We start from the raw sequence: 24,063 nt of genomic DNA, 5'->3' as shown, positions 1-24,063 counted from the left end.
CAGTCATGTTATTCATGTTGCAGTTAAAGTCTCCACAAAGGATAACATGAGACTCATATAATTTATGAATGTTAATATAGGTCTTCAATCTTTTAAAAAAATCTATTCTACTCGATTCTTTGTTTGGAGCATAAACATTAACCAAAGTAATGTTTTGTTCATTAATCTTGACATTGACAAGTAGTTTTCTACCATCTACTGATTTATGAATATCTGTAATTTCTACATGTGTGTTTTTTTTAAATAAAATTGAAACTCCTCTGCTAAAATTGGAATCTGAAAATGCATGAATTGATTTTCCTGACCAATTACAATTGTACTGGAATTCGTTTTTTTCAATGTAGTGTGTTTCTTGTAAAAAACATATGTCTATATTTGTGTCTGATATCCAGCTATAAAGTTTTTCTCTTTTTTCTTTTAAATTTAAACCTCGAGCGTTAACCGAAATTATTTTTAGTGCACACATTTTGATTAGTTCACATAATATTGCATATATATGGTAATAAAAGAAACATAATTAGGCAAACAAACAAGAGGTATCATTGGTATTGCTACTGTGAGTCTTTGGGGTAGTATGATCGATCTATCCGGAGTTTGGCGCCTTTTTTGCGCTGGTTTTTCGAGAACTAGCATTTTTATAATCTTGTATCATCTGTGACACATCCATCTGACCTGACTCTTTCCCCTTTGATCTCGAAGCTGATGCGGACCTTACCGACGGCGAGCGAGCGCGTAGGCGAGCAGACATGTCAGCTAGGATTTTTCCGAGGGTGTTCCTGCCGGGCCAGTGTTTAGCATTCGTATGGCTTGTTCCTATGACGTCTAATCCTGATGCCCAGAAGTTGCCGTATGTGGACTCTGCAAAAACTGTTGATTTTTTCGCGGCTTTCAGAGTATCGGCAAAAACGGGCACCTGTGCAGCCTTGGCCTCTATGATCTCGGTCATTTTGATATATTTTATAATTTATCAATATAAACTTTTGCTTTGCATGTGAATGAAAAAACAAAATGAAGCTCTGCAAGTCAAACGTTTTTAATCCAATAACTATATATCTTACAGTATAATTACTCAAAATATTCTGCAAGTGCGCTTATGGCATAAAAATATTCAAGTAAACAATGTCACTAAAATTCTACTTAAATGATTTTACAATGTCGAAATCAAGACACTTAATTGTTAGTGGGTAAAATAACAATATCTTAAACTATAAGGTAATAACTTTAACTATGGCAGACAATAGTATAGAAACTTCTTTTCAGATAGATAATCATTGTATAAATATGTGGGCATTGTGTGATTAAATCTAATACATGTACTCCAAACTGACTTTATGATAGATTTAATAACGTATCGACAGTAATGATCATAATTATCGCAATAGTCAAATCATGATTCCTTATATCTTGATCAATTTGAGGGTTAGGGTTATTATGCAAATCTTGCCCAAATGTACGTCATTAGCCTTATTTGTAAATTTATTGAACTATACGTAAACGATATGTTTGAAACTATATCTTTTTTTGGCCACATATGTTAAAATATAATTTGTCTATGAAATGCACTTAGTGTACATATATGATAAATGTTACAAAAATGTAATGTTACTTTCTATGTTTTTAATGTTTTATTTGGGTTTTTTTTTCTTAAGCAGGGAGAACAGAATTTTAGATTTTGTAATTTTATTAACAATTGAAATAAACATACAATTTTACGTTTAAAGCAAAAAAAGACGCTTTTTATTACTCTTACGCTGTTTTAACCAAAGATACATAATTGGAAAGTATATCAGATTCTTTAATCAATAATTAGGAATTAAAGAATTTGAAAAAGCTTGCTATCAATGGAATCGATTTATGAAGCATCTGGCAGTTTAAGATGTGGCAATTTCGTATTTTCTTCTTCTTTTTTCATTCTTATAGATGTTAGTTTTACTGCCTTTTATAAAGCAGTAATAATACATAAAGCTTCAATTTCACTAACAACTACTTTACAGTTTTTATTACAAGCTTACGGGATGAACACTTGAATATGTAAGAAATGAGAAAGGGATTCTTTCGTAAAGTTTTTAAAAATGTGCACAGTCCAATCTTTGTTTTCATAAAGATCTTTATTTATATTTCTTAATCATTAAGACAATTGTAGTATGTATTTTAGTTTTTAAAGTAGACATATAACATCATTAAAAATGAACTGAAAGATTTTATTCAAGTAAATGTAGTGAGAATATAGTACTGAACAAAAAAGTATACAAACATTTACTTGGATTAAGGGTGAAATGTTGTGATAACTAATAGTGTTCACAATCAAAAGTCCAAAAGAAAAATACAATACAGAAGCAGAGACAAAGACGGACCGCTAAAAAAATGAAAGTAGGATCAGATCCCATGGAGGAGTGAGCATCCTCTGCTGACCGGTCACACCCGTCATGTGCTCTTTGTCGTAATCGCGAAAACGAAAACATCTGAGCAACAATGATTGAAATACTGTAATGCATAAAATATGTTAATACAATAGTATGTAAAATATATCTTATATGATATAATACATATATTTTTATATTTAGTACACTGTAGCATTTTATTACTTTATAACTACATCTATTCAAATAAAGTTTTGATAAAAGTTTGTTTGAAAACTACTGAACGGTCAATATCTTTATTGATAATATTGATAAGATATTACCACCATATCTCTTTTGTTATAGTTTCTAATTTGCCATGTAAACCTATTGAAGTTGTAATAGGCATTCAATCAGGTCAAATAAACAGCGGAAACGCAATCCATGGGTTCGTTAGCATAACTGCAGATACAAAGAAGCTAGGACATGGGACGGATGTTCCAAAGGGTATCTTTATGTAGCGTTGTAACACAGGTGACCATTTGATGCCAAAGATATTCAAGAGATGGACTAGGCGCAAAATTGAACTTCTGAATTCTATGATAAACAAAGACAATTAAAATGATATGTTTTCAAACCCTTCTTTGATTTTTGAATTGTTTCTTCCAATAAAAAACAAATGTTAACTGTTTTCGGGCAACATTAGTTATATTAGCCCACTCTAAACGACATATTGCCCTCTGCCTTGTGTCGGGCAATGCATCGTCCATCGGGGCTAATATAAGCAATATTGCACTAATCCCAGCCAATATTTGTAGTATGTTGCATTTAGATAAACTATGTTTTATTCAATTTCTTACATGCTAATAAAACACATACCTGCTACATGAACACACTGTGTGCGTGGATGTTTGTATTGAAGATTTAATTAATTATTGCAGTCAGTGCATACAAATATCATGTATGCAAAAAAAATCCTATTACTCAGAGATAAAGACGGTTGCGCCCGAACATGTCTATCACCAGTGATATCTGGGGAAAGCCCCTAATCGAACAGGAAGTTTAACGGACGTGATATAAATGTTTGTACTTAATTTTGATTATTTGCATTCACGAGGGTGTCATGGAAAATTCAAGTATGTTTTGACATATTGTTTTTACGTTTACGTTTATAAGAATATAAATGTTAAAGTTATGGTTTTTTGTCATGATGTAAAATTTGAATTAATGAGTGTCAAGACACAAAACAAAATTGTAAGTTGTTCAAAAAAAACCTCAACATGACAATTTAAGCAACAAATGTAGTAATGTCGGCAAATTCAAACTATCTGATGTGCCAATTTGTTTTATATTCAGGTTGCACATGTTTTCCTTTTGTTAAATGCAAAGTAGATACAGAATGTTTTTTTGGCTGCATCTCAGTACAGTACAGGGACGACTGTGGTAAGTCAATCTCTCTCTCTCTCCCTCTCTGTCTTTCTCTCTCTCTCTTTCTCTCTCTCTGTGTGTCTCTCTCTCTCTCTCTCTCTCTCTCTCTCTCTCTGCATAAAATCCACATTTATCAGCTTTAAAATGTGAGCATTTTAATATTTCTCTATACGAAGTTCTTTGTCTTTTGGCGATAAATACATAACCTACAATTAACAACGACTATCCAGTCCTCTCATTCTCGGTATAGATTTGGCTTTGCTTCAAAGTTGAACTGATGTCTTCACCAAATCGGGACAATATAATTTTCAACGCTGTCAGAAGGTTAAATTCCGTTATCAGTTGAATAAAGTACAAATATAATAATATTGCTAATATACATGTACATTTATAGAACCCTTTAAATCCACCTGTACACTGTATTGCGAATGTATATGATAAAACTCTGCATGTGCAATCAATTAAGTAAGATTTTAAAACTACGATTCTGACACAAATAAACGCATGGAATTCGCAAATCAGAATAAAAAGTATGTGATTAATGAAATCAATCATCAATTTTCAAACTTTTAATGACGATTTTAAAACCATAAACTATTGCTACGTAACAAAAATAACTTATATTTTAGGTAAAAATTCAGAGTATTTTATATAAAGTTAAAAAATTATTTTCTCCTAAAGGAGATAAACATATTTAACTAATATTAATATACACAACCATCCATCTTTCTTAGGTAAAAATGTTAACATTATCTTTGGTGCCTTAGTGTTTTGCAGATCTATTTTTTTACTCTCTTTAAGAAGTTTGCATTTATTTTATTCTTTAGATAAGCAGACACCGATAGAAACTTGCTATGTTTCTACGAAATTGATTGCTATTTTGGAATTTTTATACATTGTAAAAGTGGTTAGGCGGGCTTGTATTTTGCTAAATGAATGGTCTTCATAACCGTGGAATCTTTGTTGTTGGGTGAGGGTATGTGTTTATGTGAAGCGAAACTTTTTTTCTGGTTTCTGGGGATGGGTAGCAAGTTCTGTGTAAATTAAAAAAAATAATAATAATGCTTATAAATGAGTGTTTTAAATGAAATTTTGTGGGTAAGGGTTGCACACAAAAGCCCTGACACAAACAGTCATGATTCCACTGCATGAAAGTGTTTTTGAGAGAGAGAGAGAGAGAGAGAGAGAGAGAGACGACGACGACGACGACGACAACGAAATCATACTAGATTTATACAAAGAGTCCCTTTAAAGAGTCAGTCAAAGAGTTATAAGCAAGATACAGGGCTCACAATTCCTTGTATTGTAAACAAGCTCGTGCTCTGTTTTTGTCAAATAAAGTTTTTACCAAAATCGTTCATAGCATATTTCATTTGCAAAACTCAATTGAAGTAAAGGCAAAGGCATATAGAAAGTAACATAAAGTATCCAATTTACATAAGAACCTAATTTTTATCCTTAAATATCCATTATGTATTTGATACTCTGCTATTAAATTGAAGCATTTCAGAGTAAAAAAAAAAATTCTAGAATGTTACTTAAGCAGTAAATAATGTAGACTACATTAGATTTGTGGAGACAAGCAGACTTTTGAAAATGGAGTAAATACTGATAATATCAATACATACTTTGGAAAGATGTAATTTATCACTAGGAATAAAAACAACTATTGTAAACTGATTTTATACCGGGTATGTCTTATAAGAATTGAGTTTTGTTTATTAAAAGCAAAAGGTTCAATTTCTCAAGAACGGGAAAACGTCATTTATTAGGACACATTTTGATCTTACATCAAAATTATGTACATGTATACTGAGTATCATGCCCATACTATTACTTATTAGGTTTGTTACTAACTGTGTACAGTTTGTGGGGTCGGTAAAGTCCATAGTCTATGGACTTAACCAATCCGACAAATTTCTGTACCAGTCAGTTACAAACCTAATAAGTGGTTTTTTTTTGTCGAGGACCTTCAGTTTGATATGTAAACAAACAAAAGATAATACATGACATTAAAATTCATAGTTTAATTTTCTAATTTTTTACCTTCCTCGTCAGTCGTCTATGCTAACCTGGAACACTTAGCCAAATAATTATGCCAGTGCCAAGGTGGCATTTTTGCACCCGCTTAAGATACAGTTTTGGAAAAATCCATGTAAACCAAATGATGGACCATTGTCTAGAGAGCAGATAACCACTTTTGGTTTTAGTGTGTTTCACCTGACAGGTGAGATATAAACCTTTAAAATAATATCACATCGGAAAATGAATTGATTCTCCTACAGAAAATATTGACAATCCTAAAGTCCTATAGGAATTATATTTCCTATAGGAGAATGGTATTTCCTGTAAAAATTTGATTCAGAGGTGTAGTTTTCCTATAGGATATTAAGTTTTCCTATCGGATTTTATCAAATCCTATTGGAATTGAAATTCCCATAGGATGTTCTTGTATTCCGATAGGAAATTTCAAATTATCTATAGGAATATTGTTTTTCCTATGGGAAAATTTATTTTCCTATAAGAATTTATTTTTGAAAGGTAAATATCTCACCTGACAGGTGCGATACAATGATAACAAAGACGGTTGTTAACTCTTTAAGTAATGGTCTATTTACGGCTTTTTTGAATTTTTCGATATGTGCAGCTTAAGCGGGTGCAAAAAGCCACCTTGGCACTGGCATAATTATCCGGCATAGTGTTCTGGATGCCATGTTGTAGGATCAAAATATTATGTCACGGGCAAAGGGGGGTCACTCTAAATATTTTGGGGCTTAAAAATTAAAGGTATGGTTGAACGTTTGTGTAAAAAATCAGCTCAAATAACGTTACGTCCGCCATGTTGCCGTATAAATTTTGACGCTTGCCGTTTATATTAATTTATAAGGCAATCACGTGACGCTATTTATCCAGTGACGCCGAGACATTCTAGACTGAGGCAAGACAAATATCTGTTATGCACCCATATTTATTGAATCTGGAGCTAATATGAACCTAATACCTTAAAGAGGCTGGATGGTCAACAAATGAATGATCAAGTCTTCTTTCATGTTTAAGGTATTAGTTGTATAACTATTAAGTATCCTTTTGTAAAGAAAACGAATACTTTCTTTCTTCAATTTTGGGTATCTTTCCTATATTTCTATAAAGAGCATTTCATCTAAAAGAGATAAATGTATAGTCTAAATATGGCCATGATCATTGAGCTCATCGAGGGTTAAATTGTTCTTAATTCTGTGGTTTCATCCGTATTCGTTGAATACCAATTTTCGTGGATTTCGTTGTTAAACTGATCCACGAAATTAAATGTTCATTGAAGTGCAATGTTTATTAACATTGTAATGATAGCGTCTTTGGCCACGAATTTACGTATCCTTGAAACTGGGATTTTCACTTAATCCACGAAAAATTCATGCCCTTGAATATTAATGAAACCACAGTACCTGCTTTTTTTTTTAGGAGGAAAATGATTTTTAATGGATAAACGTCTGTGTCCATACTTGATAAAGATACCAATGTATCAATTATCAAGGTTGTATTCCTACGGTAATACTTAAATAAAATTATATTTACGGGGATTCTTAAATTGCACGACGTTTCTTCATAGTATTAGAGTTTCGTTGATTTTAAACACAAAAAGGATCAATCAAATTTAATAAATCCAACCAAGAACCAAATGTGGAACAAGCTTTATTATTGAATAATCTGGATTTTTTTTTTTCGTTGTAGATCTCATAAATTCAATATCCATCCCATTAGCCGTTATTGCCGTGTTGATTATTTGCCTCTCCATTGTTGCAATAATAAGGTATTTGTTATAAGTTGGCCAACTATACATTATAATATTTTCAAAAATCAGTTGAAAAAGACTAACATTCATGCACCGGAAGTACTTAGCAAGTCAAATTTGCAAAAAAAAGCTTTGATTTATTTGATTTGAATTTGGTATTTCTGGGTCACAGGCCCGGCACTTTAGCTGAGCATAATGATATTTAAACAAGCAAAACGTGACCTTTCAATTTCTGATAAATTATTGGAATTAGCTATGTTGCCTTATAAAACGTCTTACATTTCTAAGAAATGACAATCTTAACTAATGTATGTAATTAAAGGTGTCTAAAGTATCACAGTTTATCCACATTGATATCTAAGGTGTAAAAATCAAAACTTGACTTACCTAAGTTGAAAAAATAGCTGGGGACGAATTTACTGACGAATTTTTTATTTACTATTTCTAAGTAAAAACATTAATCGACCAGCAAAGCTTAAATGTGTGTATGTACACGCAAACATTTTCAGGTAGTGAAAATTCAAGTTGGTTTAAAACATAATTTCTAAGGATAAGTGGTGACGTAGTGGGGGACGGTAATTTTTAACATAGGTATATACTGTGTTTAGAATTTATTTTTTTCATTTTTTTTTTCAAAAACTAATTTCCGAACAAATCTATTAAATTAACTTGAACTGATTTACCTTTCGTGACAGTATCATCGGAAAATTAATTTTTTTATCAAAACTATTATTTTTGGAATAAGGATGGGGACAACAATATGGGGTTCCAATTTCCAGTAGGAAATCTTTCTCAAAAACGCAAATGTTATAATGTATGGTATTTCTTATTATAACCTGGGTTCCACAACATGTTTTTTATTATACATAGGTTTATATACATGTTTAAGCAATCGTTTAAGATATTCTTTTGAACTGCAATGCACAATATTAAAATGTATATGATATCGCCCTGTTACAAGATGCTCAATGTTTAACATTAGTATATTTGCAGAGGGTTTTTTTTCTAAATAACAGGATTTATTCTACAACATTGTCCAGATATTATAAATATGGCTAGTACATGAAGCCAAATTTATAAGGGTATTGTTGCTTAAATTGGGGGCTCTTGATTTTAATAATACGTGTGTATCCTTTTGTAAGTTACATAACGGTTGAGTATTTCTAAATAACCACATTTGTGGTAAGAAAAGACTAAACTTTCGTCAAATTTTTTTTTATGTATACAAATAATGTAGATTTCAAGCTGCGACTCTTATGGGGAAAACGATACTATAGCATCCCTCAAGGTATCAAAGGTTCATCAATCATATCTATAAAAGAAAGTGTTTATATATATATATATATATATATATATATATATATATATATATATATATATATATATATATATATAATCACTTTATAATGTGGTGTTAATCATTGTATCTAAGACCTCTTATTCAAAATCCGGCAAATGATCACATAGAAAAAAACATTGATACATGATTGCATGTATTGTTATAACTTTTTTTTAGAATGAGATGTGCTTGTCGTGATTGTAATACTTGTCGACCCAGGACCGCAGCCAATGCAGATAGCCAGATGACTAATCTTTCCTTTGATACTTTTGATGAAAGTAAAGTTCATTGTTTAACCATGCATTGTTTAATTATTATGAGAACTTTTACGTCAATTAATATTTTTCCACAAATGACAAAAATATTTATTTTTTTTAAATATTATATAATTATGGGATCTGTCGTTGATTTTTGAAAATTTTAGGTGCTAAAATGTAACAATTAATTCTAAATGATTGAAGCCGAGCAGTATTATGTCTTCACAATTTTCAACGATCCCTATAAAGGGAGATGTGGTTATAACATTAAAGATAATGAAAAATTATCCGAAAAAGCTACATACTTTTGATTTTCCCCCCGTTTATTTTACAGTTAAAAGAACAAGCACCAATCTCGATCGACACGTTTCTCTCGAGGAACAAAGTGATATTCCGCCATCTTATGAATCAGCTATGTCGAGATCAAACGAAGCTTTTCAGGCAACTGATTCTTTACCTCCGTCTACCTCGGCCTCAAACAAGGATTCAAGTGAAGATGTAGATCCGCCACTAAGTTACGCATCATTGATATCATAATACAACGACGATTTACAACCGGCTCAGGCAGAAGTACATGTCAAGTGACTTTTCACAATCAGATATTATTATGAATGATATTATAGTCGTACCTTGTAATACACGTTACAGATAAACGTATGTAACAACATTATTCCAATGCTTGTTGACCAATGGCGTAAATGGTAGACAAAATTACTGTTAAACATTAATAGGAAATTTGAATGATAAGAATGATAATCAATATGAAATGATGCATGCATGTATGACTCGATAAATGAAACAAGATGTGTGTTTGAGACTGCATGTCTACGGAATTGTATGATGACATTTAATCAAAACAAATGTAATATATATATTCAACGGCATTGACTTTTTAGTTATCTTTCAATCACCTTTCAGTTGACTCAGTGCAGAGAGATGCCATTTAATCACCCTTTATTTTTCTTTTCGTAATCTGTTAGTTTACTGAATGGCATGGATGTACCATTTAGTTAACTGTTAGTTATTTTTTTAGTTTACCGTATGGCATAGATATGCCATTTAGTTACTTTTAGTTATTCTTCAGTCACATACCCTGTGTCGATATATATCATTGAACAAATATGTACTTTTCTCTTGCAATAAACTAACAAATGAATAAAACAAAAATCTTTTTAAGTGAGAATGTATTAAAAATAGGGACATAAATTTAATTTATGTCTAACTTGATTTTATTTCTGGTTCGGTCCTGTATACAACAATAAGTTCAGTAAAACATGTATCTATGACAAGTATATATCAACACTTATCCTAAAAATGATTTATAGCTTTATTGTATGATATACTAAAAAAAATTAATCCAACACCAGTGACTAATTTAAATCCATAATATATGCTTATTTGGGGCATTTCCCTTAAAAAAACTTGAGTTGATATCGATATCTCTTAACGAAAAAAAATTAAAACATACTTTAATAATAATTATTTCTTTATTGCATCTGTTTTATCTTTTTAGCTGAAATGTAATTGATTCGCTACTCTTTCTCCCTGTGTGGTTTATAATTTTACTATCTTCACTTCTTTTGTAAATACAATATCAATTTCAAAAAAAAGTTCGTTCCTGTTTACATCCGACATGCTGGCGTGCATTAACATCGTATCGTTAACGATGTATAAAGGGTTCCAGATGATTGAATTTTAAAAATACTAGTTTTGCATTCCGTATGTTATATCTTGTGTCTAGATTCAGCTTTCTGTATGATATAACCACAAGGAAGTAGGCTGCTATCATGTCAGACAGAGGTATGTTTACAAAGCCATTGAATCTGTGCGCTTTTGATAAGTAATGAACATTTTATCTAAATTGTTTTCACGCACTGGTTAGTTTCAGTTATAACTCAATCTTGATTGTAAGTGACATGTTTTTGTATTCATCTGCAATATTATTCAACAACGATTTCACCAACATCTTTTTATATAAACGGTAACTGATGCCAAACATACTCTAACCAGCTCTAAAAACCCCTGTCCGTATGAAAATCCCGTCTTAAATTCCCTGTCACCCCGTCTTTCTTCTGGCATCACCTGTGCATTCCCTGTTATCCCCGTGTTTCCCTTTCATCCCTCTGTCTTTTCCCTGGCATCACCTGTGCTTTCCCTGTCGCCCCCTGTGTTTCACTGTCGCCCCCTGTCTTTTCTCTGGCAACACCTGTGTTTCCTTGTCTTTTCCCTGTCATTCCCTGTATTTTCCCTGTCATCCCCCGTCTTTTCCATGGCATCACCTGTACATTCCCTGTCGCCCCCTGTGTTTCACTGTCGCCCCCTGTCTTTTCCCTGTCATTCCCTGTCTTTTCTCTGGCAACACCTGTGCATTCCTTTTCAGTTCTTGTACACATTCACTGTATATCTTGTAATCCTATGTCATCCATTGTACACATCCACTGTAAATAAAATAATGCCATCCCCTGTAAAACATTCTCATCCCCTGTAAAATACTGCCCTACCCTGTTCGTGCCCCTGTCATTCTCTCCAAGGTCTCTGACTGCTCGTTAAAGACGTTAATTGTATTATTTCCTTAACTCAATTTTTTAAATCAAATGTGATAATGTACCTGTTTAGTTTGAGCTTTAAGATGGCTCACTACACCTTAAAATATTTTCTCAAATCAGCAGAAGATTACGTAATTATGAGAAATATCATAATGGATAAGAAGTATTTAGGTCAAATAGGCAAAAAATGTGCAATTTTGGATGAAAAATTTCATTTTTAAAAATTTAATTCAGGTGAACAAAAGCTCCATGCGGAGTCGAACTCATGATCTGTGGTCCAGAAGCCCAATACTTTAACCACTGAGCTACGACGATATACAACCAAATCGAACGATATAAACAGTTTAACAAAACATTTAAATCGCCATTTTGTGACGTAGTGTCTTATAAAGTATAAGTCTGGGTGTAGTGAAGTACCTTAAATCAGATTTTGAACTCAACAGCACGATCTCGAAAGGCTTACACTTAGTAATAGGAATATCATTGTGTTAGAAATTTAATGTTTTAATTCATCAATCATTGATACCATAATAATCACGCATACAAAAGAATGCTCGATATTTCTACCGGGTGGTAAATCTCAGTTGAGGGCGAAGATTAGTTTGGACAGGTGTAAAAGCTGGCAAGCAGTCTACCTGCGTCCGTGAAAGCCGCTACTCCCTAATGTTTGAAAAACATATCAAATATACGATGAATAATGTCTACAAAGACCAAGCACAGCAAATGGTGTTTAGCACTTGATTTTGTTAATTTAAACAAAGAATTGCAAACGAAATCAGAGGATTAGTCAGAATGTGAATTGTTCATGTAACGAAAGAGCACGTTTTCCTTTTTATGATCGCAATTCATATTATACTATATTCCATATTGAGACAGTCAAAGCCTCACAGCAAAACCAAATTACAGGCGACTTTTAATAACTTGAACTTTAGGGGCCCTTGATTTAATTTCGAGAAATTAAGAGTTCAAGATATTTATTCAATAATTTAAAAAAAGAACTGATCATTTTGACTCGAAAAATTGTAGTACCAGGAAGTTTAAATCGTTTACATTCATAGCATAGCTGAATTGTCTCATATGATTTTATTCGTATTTTAAGCTACAGTGTACTTTTTAATACATTTTTTAAAAATGCAGAACTTTGTTTTGGGTACATAAAAAATTAATTACTGTTAGAAATATTAAAGTATGTATTGATTTCTTAATCGCATAGACTATTTCAAATGAAAAAAAATTCGTTTTCCGATAATTTCTCAAGTTCACTTGGAGCTTGATCGATCATGTGTGTTTACAGCCACCTCAAGAGTGAAAGACAATGAAATATGTATAAAGATACCCAAGATTTGAATGATGCAATTTATATTCGTACAAAATGGCGGTGTGTTTACATTCACGCTTCACTTCACAAATTTAATGTCGAATAAAAGGGTTTATAAAAAGCATCGTTATTTTGTTACCTATTTATAACAATTTTTGGTGATGTCATACGATGTCAGATGATTTTACTGTCGTCTGCTTTGTAAACAAATCTGAATCGACGGAAACAAGATGGGGCGCAAAGCGAAGGAATTGAGTAATGAAGTAAAAGAAATGGTAAGGAAAATGTTACAAGATGGCAAAACTATTACCTACGTGACAGAAACCTTCAGAATACCCAGATCTACAATTTCAAGCTTTAAGAAGCGTGTAGAACGACGAGGTTCAATAGAAAACATCCCCAGACGAGGCAGGAAATCTATCGTGACATCCCGAGATTATCAGAAACTTGAAAGACTTGTGAAACCCCACAGAAAAGAGAGTATTAAGGATATTAAGGACCAATTTAATGAAAACAGAGAACGGCCAGTTCTTAAACGAACTATGCAATTTCATCTGCACAAAAATGGATTCGTGAGACGGGTGGCAAAGAAGAAACTAGTGATCAGAGAAGTGAATAGAAAAAGGCGCTTGTCTTGATACAGAGAAAAGAGAAAATTGACTGTTGGGAATATTGGAGAAAAGTCATTTTCTCATATGAGTCAAAAATCGTTGAAGGACAGAATTCTCGTGTCTATATTTGGAGAAAACGGGGCGAGGGCTGAAGACCGGACTTGGTTGAGGCACGTCGGGCGAAGCCATCATAGCTGATCATAACCATGAGCTGGCCTGCACAAAGTCCCGACTTAGCATAATTGAAAATTTAAGGTTTTTACGGAAAGGAAATCTGCAGGGTACGTGTTGATCGTGTTGAAAACAAGGACGACCTGTTCCGAGAGATACAGCGGGTATGGACATCTATCACGCCTCAGTACGTATAGAGCCTCTATAACACAATTCCCCGACGATTACAAAGTGTAATTCGGCTGAAAGGTCATCTAACAAAGTATTAGGTAAGTTTTAGTTATTAAGAATAATTTTTAAAGATGAAAACTAGAGCTTGAAGTTTGACCCAATTCTGTCGCGAATGTAAACACGCCGCCATTTTGTACGAATATATATTGCATCACACTGTACTTTATAAGATTTAGAATTTTGAGAGAATAGCATTTAGAGAGATCAAGAGTTTTGCTTGGTTATTTAGAGAAAAAAATATTGGTATCGTGATTACACTCCGAGACATCAGGAACTTTGAGAGATCAAACTAAGAGCCATCAAGTGTCAGCTGTAATCAATGAAACGTATTATATTTTATAACAAATATGTTTTTGTTGTAGATGAATATACATTGAAAGTTGCCTTTGTCGCTGGTGTAATCGTAATCGGCTATTGTTTCTGTTTCGCCATGTGCAGATGCATATATTCTATCCATAAAAGAATGCAAGTATTATTAGTTTGTATGTGGTTTAGATAGATAGATAGATAGATAGATAGATAGATAGATAGATAGATAGATAGATAGATAGATAGATAGATAGATAGATAGATAGATAGATAGATAGATAGATAGATAGATAGATAGATAGATAGATAGATAGATACACTGTAGATAGATAAACTTTGGAAATATTTTTCACTGGTCGACTTGAGATATTCAATGTTTTGGAAAGAATAAAACATCAATATTTAAAGTAAAAATAAAGATGTTATATTATTCAGTAACCGAAGAAGTAACATTACAACACCAGAACGTGTTGTCAATCAAATCTACACAACACATAATGACGATGTGTTAACGACAGCTGATCAGGCTATGGCCAGTAATTTACAGACAATATACAATGGTGATGTATAAGATGTCATTTTGTTTACAAAGCAACTAAATTTGAATTTCGTTCAAAAATATATTAGTATACAATTAGCTAAAGGAATCATTTGCATTCTTATCTTTGTCATTCTAGGTGCTTCGAATCAGGTAATATATTCACAATCGCAGCATGAGGACTTTTCTGAAGATATTCTTCCACCATCTTACGACAGTGTGATAGCAGACGATAATTCAAATGTATGGTTAACTGACTTTTCGCAAAAATGACATCCTTCACCAACAGTGTGTTTCACTCTGAAGGCAGTCAAACTGTTATTTCGCAAGATGAAGTGTTTTCATGTTTATTATTATAAATTTTTAAACCATGTTATATCGTACATGTACAACAGTAACGTCGCATTCCAATGAACAAAAACACCAGTCTTTAATTTTCATTAACCAAATAAAGTCATGACCAATTTTTTTTTTATAAAAAAAAATAGAAAAGGAAAGGAAATTGAATATCTAAAAAATGTTACAAAATACGGATACGTGTATTTATAAAATGACCTTTGTTAATCAGTCTAAGCTTAATTAGAGCAAGGAATCATTCTAAGAGTTTAATGGGGTGATCGTTACGGGGGAAGCGGGATCAAATCCAATAAAGCCGGAGGGGCTTTATGATACAATTGATCACGAACATGTTCTGACCGTAATAATCATATCTCAATAGTCAATGAATGATTCCTTATGACGACTTAATTTCATATAAATTTTAAGACACTGTACAATTAAATAGTAATTTGCATTTTGTTATGTGATTTTGATTATGTAAACTGTATACAGGGTTATTTTCGCCCCGTGTTATTTACGCCCATCTACACTTTCAAACGGTTTCGCCTCGTCTTAAATTCGCCCAGTCTCGCTTGTGTACTAAAGAAACAACTTGGAACAAAATATGTTCTGTCTTAAATTCGTCCGCTGTCAACGAAGGCGAAAGGGGCGAAAATTAAACGAGGCGAATATTTCTCTGTATTCAGTTATGATGAAAACATCGCTTTCACCCCAAATGTACGTAATTGACGTCATTAATGAAAGTATTAAACTAAACGTTACAAATTTGAATCGTTCATATAGTTATCGCAATGGTACTAGAAAATGTGAATATATAATCTTTTTCTTACCTCAAACTTATTATGTTTTATTGGGTGTTCCTAGATGTAAGAAATATAAATCAACACTGGATACATTCTACATACAATTTTAAAGGATTATTGATAAGATAGCTAGTACTATTTTTGAACAGTAAACAAAACATTTTTTTTTTTTTAGCGGGTGGCGCAATTAATTTTTTTCTTTTCACGAACCAAACTTTCAGGTCTGTGTGTTGATACAATTGTGACGTCTGCTGTCCAAAACACTCAGAAGTCGCTGTTAAGAAACCATCTTTTTTCAAGTTCATTCAATGTTTCGTTTAACAATGTTAAATAATAAAAGCAGTAAATATTCAGTGATTTCTTTGCGTTAAAACATGAAATATTGTATATCACTTATCCTATAGTTAAACAAAAATAATTCTTTATATTTACTTTAATGTTCGAAAGTAAAAAAAATGATTTTACATATACTTAACCAAAGTTTTAAATGTTCACTTAATATAATATATTGATTATGAAATAAACACATTCGTATGTCTTGCTATTTTGATGACTGAATTCCATATTACAATGTGTCGATCTTGATCTTTTGTACTTTGACCTTTGTTGGATAACACAAACACTTCCGCTTGGCTGACTCTTCCTCAGAGCGTTCAGATTGTTGTTAGTTGGCGATGAAAATTATTATACAATTATATGGATAAAATGTTTGAATGACTGTAATTGTTTTATATTGGTTTAAAACAATATCGAGGCCGAAATGATTGGTAGATTTAATGCGAGTTCAACCTGTCGTAATGGCAATTCAGAAAACAATATTCCAACGGCTTTGGATTTTTTCCTGATAAATCATTCTGGATTGTTATCTTCAATTATCATTCTGCATTTCTAAGTGGGTTTTTTTATCAGAGACTAATACAAAAAGACTAATGTAAATAGCAAAAATTATGAAGCAAGTGCTGAATTCACCAATTTTTAGTTCTAAGGTTTCATCACGGGTAATCGATTGCAGTGTTTTGGGGGTTTTCTGTGGTGTAATTAAAATGACACATTGACAATTTTATACACTGTATGCTGTGTTGTTTTTGACCGGGATAATTTTAGCCCTTCTACACTTGAAAACAGGTTCGCCTGGTCTTGGATTCGCAAATATACAGGCAACAATATACGGGGGCAAATATTTCCCTGTATACAATAATTTTATTACATAATTCTTAGATTTATATTTTTATCGGAGTGAGAACATTATGGAAAAGTGCATTACACAAGAATTATATATAGATATTTTTAAAATTATCGTTTTATTTGATTGTTCTGTGGCTTTTGCATCAATCAGATATTTCTTAATTCTAATTGCCGACTTAAGTAAAGTAGGACAGTAACTGATACTTTGACAATTTAACAGACTTTTTCTACAGCTGAGGAATTAGTGAGAAAGGTAAAGGTTGAAAAGAGAGACGCAAAAGCTAATTTGAAAGAGTAAAAAAAAACATTTGTACAGTTATTGGTATTCTTAAAACGTAGATTATGCATGAAAATAACAAAATTAACCAAATACCTGTTATTTGATTTAATATCGGTGCGTATGAAAATGCATTGCATTGAAAAGATACTATAATTTGGTAGCATTTTATATATACATTTGCAATATTAATGTACACTTTACAAAAATGTGATTTGAATGAATGCCTTCTGCAGAGGATGAACCTAAAGATCAAAATTGAGAAAACAGTAATCCTCTTTATGTTTTCTAATGTTTGGGCGTCCTGTGTTAATCTCATTTTGATTTATAAGCATTCCTTAAATGAATAGGTGCATGTAACTCCGTATCGGAAACCAATATAGAAAACAAATACAGATATAATATATATATATATATATATATATATATATATATATATATATATATATATATATATATATATATATATATATATATATATATATATCTAGTAACAAAGAAACAAATGCCTATAACGGCTACTCTCCAAAACTTGGGGGGGGGGGTCTTAAAATGGCGACCAATGTTAAAAACTTTTGTAGCGTGTGAATTCAACTACATGTATTTACTATCTACCTTAAACTGTATCATTTTGAATTATCTGTGCATGGTTTATAGTTTTAAATCTTCCGTAAACCAAATATCAGTTACAGAAATATTATAGCCATAATCTGTTTAAATACCATCTTCCCGACAGTCATTGTAGCTTTAACAATGCATAAAGGGTTCCAGACCGCTGATTTTAAAGTACTGTATGCCTTTTTATAATATACAAGCCTTGTGTTTAGACGCAGTTTGCTATATGTCAACAAGGAAGTAAACCGAGCACGGTAGCATGTCATTTTGGGGTATGTTTATATACATGTAGCACCTAGCTATATGTTTTTCATTTATATGATTTTATATGATTTTGTTCAGTAGAAAGTAAAACTTTCTATCTGAATTGTTGCTACCTTGCCTTGATTCAACATTAATTTAATCTTAATAAGGCTGGATGGTTTTAGACTATTTAAATATGCTCAAGAAAGAGAACTCTGTATAATGAAATAGGAAAACATTCAAACCTTACATAATAGATAAAGCTTCATTATTTATTTTGGTTTAATTTAAGATCTGACAGATACATTTGTTCACGTGTATTTTTGTATTGATTGCAATTTATTAGCATATACATAAGAATGCAACGTATTTATTTCTATAAAATTTCGTAAAGTGATATCACTACTACTGAAAATCAATAAACTATGTTCGCTATGCTGTCTACGTCACGTGCAATAACTAATTGCATTTTCGTATTTAAATTATCGTTCTTAACATACTTTGCATAGAAATAGTTCAAAAGAAGAAACATATGAGATTCTAAGCAAATTTATTCTGCTTTGGTCATGTTTTCTTATTATAGAACACAACATTATGATGTATGTATAAGTAAAAGGCTCTTAAGTTAAGAAAATCCATTGGCATCACTGGTTTTTTATGATGAATGTATGACAATGTATGCAACCTGAATAAAGTCACTGTGGTAATGCTGTAAGATTTGTGGTTTGACAATCGTAACAATATATTAAACGAATGTAAAAATTCTTCTATTTAACATGATTATTACGGTGGAGCCAATATAGGAGGATAACTTTCTTTTAAATTACAGATATGTTTTATATTTTTATTTTAGAAGCATACCCGTGGTCTCCTGTTCTTATCGTCGGCTTAATAGCTCTCGGTTTTGGTTTTTGTTTCTTCATCTGCAGATGCACTTACTCTATCTATATGAAATTGTAAGTATTCAAATCCTGTATCTACAGAAAAGACTTTTTAAACAATATTAAAATTAACTATAAATGTAATGTTTATGAACTGCCAAGAATAAGTAACAGATACAATTTTTATGGGGGTTTTATTTATGATTCATTGCCTAAAAGGTAAATTGTGATGAAATGAGATCTTTCTTCCTGGTAGTGAGAAAAGTAATAACATACCAGCACCTGAACCTGCTGTTAACCAGATTTACACAACGCATTATGATGACGTGCCTTCGACAGGTCCACAGGCAATGGCCGGTCATTGTCAGACGATAGAACATGGTGATGTACATGTATATTGTTATTTAATTTCTACACAGCAACTAGTTACAAGTACCGTTTGAAATAAAAAAAAAATTGAGCGTTGACAAAATCTTTTTAAAACACACCTTTACAATAAATCTGTTAATTGTTAATCTAAAATAATTTCCAAAATAAGGATTTTTTTAAAGTTGAAAATATTACATTTCTCGGTCATAAAATAGATATAAAATGAAAAATATAGCTTTTATTATGTCTGTCGTTTTAGATGCAAGTACATTCAACCAAGAAACATATCCACCTTGGCAGTGTGAGGACAATACAAGAGATGTTCTTCCACCAGCTTACAATAGTGTTATGTCATACGATAAATTGACTTTAGTCAAATAACTTTCCGCAATAGTGACATATTTCACCTACAGTGTGTTTAATTGTTCTATTATGAAAGTGTTGATTTGGAAAATCCTCAAACCCTATGAAATTTTACGGAAGTGACGTCACATTCCAATGAGGTGCGATATCACCAGGTTTTACTTCAACAGTTCATATGTTGCAATCTTCAAGTTAAAGTTCTTGTACCCCATTTTATTTATATTGATATAAAACTTAGCAAGACTACTTATGTTATTTTGTTTTTAAATTTTACGGATTTGTGATTCTTGATATCGAATCCTTGCAATCCTAATTCCTGACAGCAGCAAAATACTAAACAAAACAAATTTTCAAAATTTCTTTTATTTGTACGTGTACTTATTTAAAATATAAATGACTTTTTTTCACATACAACTTTCTTCAAGATTTATCGCACATATATAAACAAAGATGGTTCTTGTCTCAAATGAAAAATATTGCAAGATTCATAGTAATCTTGCATACCTTCTAGTGTTACCTAGTGACACAGTAATTTTTATTTTAACATGATCTGTCGACCAATAAAACGAATAATGAACTTAAACTACCTGGTCTAAAACATTCGTGTTTACCTGTATTATTTCCCTTCAGAGTTCGTCTATTTCAAAAAAAATACTTGATCAATTTTATCTTCTTAATCGTTCTAGTAATGTCTTTCGAGTGAGTACTTTGATGTAAATGGATTTAATTACTTATTTTAATACTCATCTACATGTACCATTTTCCCAAAATCTATGCAAAATTCATTCTGTAAATTATTATCATTATTATCATTATTATTATTATTTTTGTCGCCTTTTCTCATGATAACACGCTTTTTGGTTATAAACTCACTATAACTCGCTTGAACTATTTGCAAAGCAATAAATTGGATTGTAAAAATTACACTCTATACACTTTAAAAACTACTGCAGGATCTTAATGAACAAATTTTTAAACCACAGATCTACATTATATTATTTGTATGGCATTTCTAAATGTACAGTGTGGACATCTAAATGTGCAGAGCAGTAATGTTACAATAAGTGATCATTGTTAAAGGAATAGACAAATTTTAAGTACATGTATGTACTAAATGTACTATAAAAGACATGACAATTTAACACATAGGCTTAATTGGCTTAATTTTGTTCTTTAAGTGTTAATACAACACAAGTCAAAATCCTTAAATTAATCTTTAAAAAAGTACATCATACAATATATTATAATCGCTAAGACCGTATATTTTATTGTAACTTATAAACAAAATTTGTTTACTATTACCACTTTTATAAAGCTGTTACTGCCAGCCTTTTAATTGTGATTATTTACTGACAACATATCGAGTTTCAACAAGGATGTGTTCACAGAACAAAACAAAATACTGTGGTTTCATCAATATTCGTTGAATACCAATTTTCGTGGATTTCGTTGATAAGTTTATCCATGAAATTAAGTGTTCATTGAAGTGCAATTTCTACTTATAATTTGTATTGAAAGGATCATTGGCCACGAATTTAAGTATCCTTGAAACCATGATTTTCACTTTATCCACGAAAATTGATACCCTTGAATATTAATGAAACCACAGTAGTTTCCTGTGTTCATTTTAGATATTTGTTATAAAACGCAGATTATTTTTATTAAAGTGAAACTCTCCTTCGGTGAACACATGCATTTCTTTTCTAATACCAGCTGTTAAAAGGATGCAACCCTGTACGTATTTTTTGTCTGACTGTTGGTCGTATTTTATGACTGTAATGTCTTGTTTGACTTTGGATAGGTATCAATTGTTATTTTATTGTTAAATATTATATCACAGGTATTGTTTTGATATCCGATTTTGTTAGCAATGATATATTTTCAAACATATCCTATTGGAAACTAAAAAAAAATGATATTTTGAGTTTTTATTAGCAATCCATTTTTATTTGTAGATCAAGACGATAGCAACTTTTGGGATATCATCATAACAGTAGTTGTTGTCGCCATAATCGTCCTTATTTTTATCATATCGGTGTGCAAATGCCATAACACTGTAGAATTGCATCAATTGTAAGTATCATTTTTAACTGTAAGAACTTTACATTAGGAAAATATTTATCTAGCGCTTCCAAAATGAGAGCGCAGCATTGTAATAATACTACAGTTTAAGCTACTTATACATTTATGTTCATTCATATCTTAGATATGTACATGATTATATTGTCTTAATATGTCCACTCACTTACTGCACATTGCACATTTGTATATAATTTTATATGTATTATAATTTGTATTCCGATGAGTTGTAAAGCTCAAGGATAATAAATTGAATTGAATTGAATTGAATATGATAATGAGGATCTAAACCTTAATCTGCAAAATCAAGTAAACATACACCTGTGTGTTAAATTAAGGGGTAAGCTTTAGATTTTAAAGAAAGATGTATATGTAAAAAAAAGTTATGAAGACGAATCCAAATCAATTACGTTGAGAAAAAAAAATTATTGCCAGTCTTTCAGAAGTCATAAGTTATTTAATATGTAAAGGAAGCTGGATGTTTGAATTATCATCCATCAGATCTTTCTGTAATTTTCAGATATAATTTGTTGAAACATAAGTTATCACTTAAAGGAGAAAAGGGCATATATAATTTGGCTTTCAAATTGGAAAATAAAGTTTAACATATGTTTACACAGAGCTTCCCCTGTTAGGTGAATAATACAGTCTTAAAATTACCACGACCATGTAACCTTCTTTTAAGTTGACAGAGATAATTGATACAACACAAAAACTTTAATTTACAGTGAGAGAAGACAATACACAACAGATATTGCCGTTATTACAACATGCCAATCACAGAATGTAGTACTGTTTAGCCCAAAAGTTAAGGAAAAGCAACGTGCTAATCCTTCCATTATTGACGGTAAGGTTTAATGAATATTTTAGTCCGAAAACGAAACCTGGGAATTTTTTTCCATCGACATAATAATTAAATTACAAAAAAAACGCGCCATAACTTTATCATGTACCCAATTAATAAGCAAAAAATGTATATTTCATATTGGCTGCCATTTTATAGAAAAAAAATCATTTTGTTTGATTTACAATAACCTCTCCATAATTGACCGGCGGACATCGATGTTAATATAGTAAAATATACCTTCATAATATTGGTATTCCGTATGAGATGCAAATATGAAACGATTTCACTGATCGTTATTTTATATATTATGCGATAACAGTTCGAAAAACTGCAGCCAATAATGAAAAAACAATGAAATAGAGTTTCCTTATACATTAATAATGAAATTATCCTTTTTTTCACAGATAAGACATTCTGTCATCATTGTCTGAAGAAAACTGATTTTCCACCTTCAAATTCCACTTATCTGTGATGGACGCCCCTTTAATGTGGAATCATAGATGATCACATCCATAGTGATATCATCATCAACTACAATCAAAGTACTGAAGAACTGACGTGAGTTGATTTTGTCGATGTTTATTTATTTTAAAATCAATGATATGTTATTTTGCATGACAAGTACATGTATACGTAGTTTCTAATTTGAATTACGCATATTTTTATAATATGAATTTTTGAACTTTTTCGACTAGAATGTCGAGAAACCTCCATATGAATCATGTTAAATAATATTTAAAGATAAAATTAATTCAATCAAACTATGTATCAGTGGTAGAAATATTTCTCAAAAATTGTATGGATCCAAGCAATATTGAACTCGTCTCGTTCAACCAAACGCTCGGCTGACACCGTAAATCTCCCGACAAGGGCAATCGCAACTTCTCGGGCCTTTCCGGCAGGCTCGGAAAAACACCTCGAATGTATTACCTAGGCGTCCATGACAACCCCCCTTTTTATAGAACTTGATATAAATACAACGCATTTCATGATCTGTTGAGATGTGAGCTATACTTCATTAAAGTAAATGATGTACACTAAAATATAACACAGAAGCGACATACAAGACTGTCTAGCCGACACTTATTTTAATGGGAGGCGACTCCATTTTGTATAAAATTCTAACATCCGGTGATGTTAATACATTCGAGGTGTTTTCCGAGCCTGCCGGAAAGGCCCGAGAAG

The 24,063-nt window shown here is 31.7% G+C and overlaps 1 protein-coding gene and 2 long non-coding RNA genes across 4 annotated transcripts; all 3 read left to right on the top strand.

Moving 5' to 3' along the window:
- Nucleotides 1-3,326: 3,326 nt before the first annotated feature.
- Nucleotides 3,327-10,214, top strand: LOC105336023 (uncharacterized). The gene is made up of 5 exons (XM_011440188.4): nucleotides 3,327-3,475; nucleotides 3,696-3,782; nucleotides 7,497-7,575; nucleotides 9,074-9,174; nucleotides 9,488-10,214. Exons 1-5 carry the CDS (start codon nucleotides 3,463-3,465, stop codon nucleotides 9,688-9,690), a joined length of 483 nt encoding a protein of 160 aa, XP_011438490.3. The 5' UTR covers nucleotides 3,327-3,462; the 3' UTR covers nucleotides 9,691-10,214.
- A 579-nt stretch (nucleotides 10,215-10,793) lies between these two features.
- LOC136272287 (uncharacterized) lies at nucleotides 10,794-16,509 on the top strand. The gene is made up of 3 exons (XR_010710247.1): nucleotides 10,794-10,953; nucleotides 14,393-14,899; nucleotides 15,017-16,509. It is a non-coding gene; the product is annotated as an uncharacterized lncRNA (long non-coding RNA).
- Nucleotides 16,510-18,219: 1,710 nt separating this feature from the next.
- On the top strand, nucleotides 18,220-23,415 carry LOC105336041 (uncharacterized). 2 transcript variants are annotated; one of them, XR_010710338.1, is made up of 7 exons: nucleotides 18,220-18,368; nucleotides 19,193-19,295; nucleotides 19,477-19,601; nucleotides 19,849-20,092; nucleotides 21,908-22,025; nucleotides 22,760-22,878; nucleotides 23,283-23,415. It is a non-coding gene; the product is annotated as an uncharacterized lncRNA (long non-coding RNA). The 2 variants fall into 2 exon arrangements; XR_010710339.1 differs by having other exon boundaries at nucleotides 22,760-22,883; nucleotides 23,288-23,409.
- Nucleotides 23,416-24,063: the final 648 nt, after the last annotated feature.

Source organism: Magallana gigas, chromosome 10, assembly GCF_963853765.1.
Source record: "Magallana gigas chromosome 10, xbMagGiga1.1, whole genome shotgun sequence".
Classification (NCBI taxonomy): Eukaryota; Metazoa; Mollusca; class Bivalvia; order Ostreida; family Ostreidae; genus Magallana; species Magallana gigas.
This window is presented reverse-complemented; position numbering and strand designations above follow the sequence as displayed.

Bases quoted from the DNA above. Each gene is read 5' to 3' on its own strand.
- LOC105336023 (XM_011440188.4), top strand. The intron at 3,783-7,496 runs GTAAGTCAATCT...TTTTCGTTGTAG, and splicing joins ACAGTACAGGGACGACTGTG to ATCTCATAAATTCAATATCC. The intron at 9,175-9,487 runs GTAAAGTTCATT...TTTATTTTACAG, and splicing joins CTTTGATACTTTTGATGAAA to TTAAAAGAACAAGCACCAAT.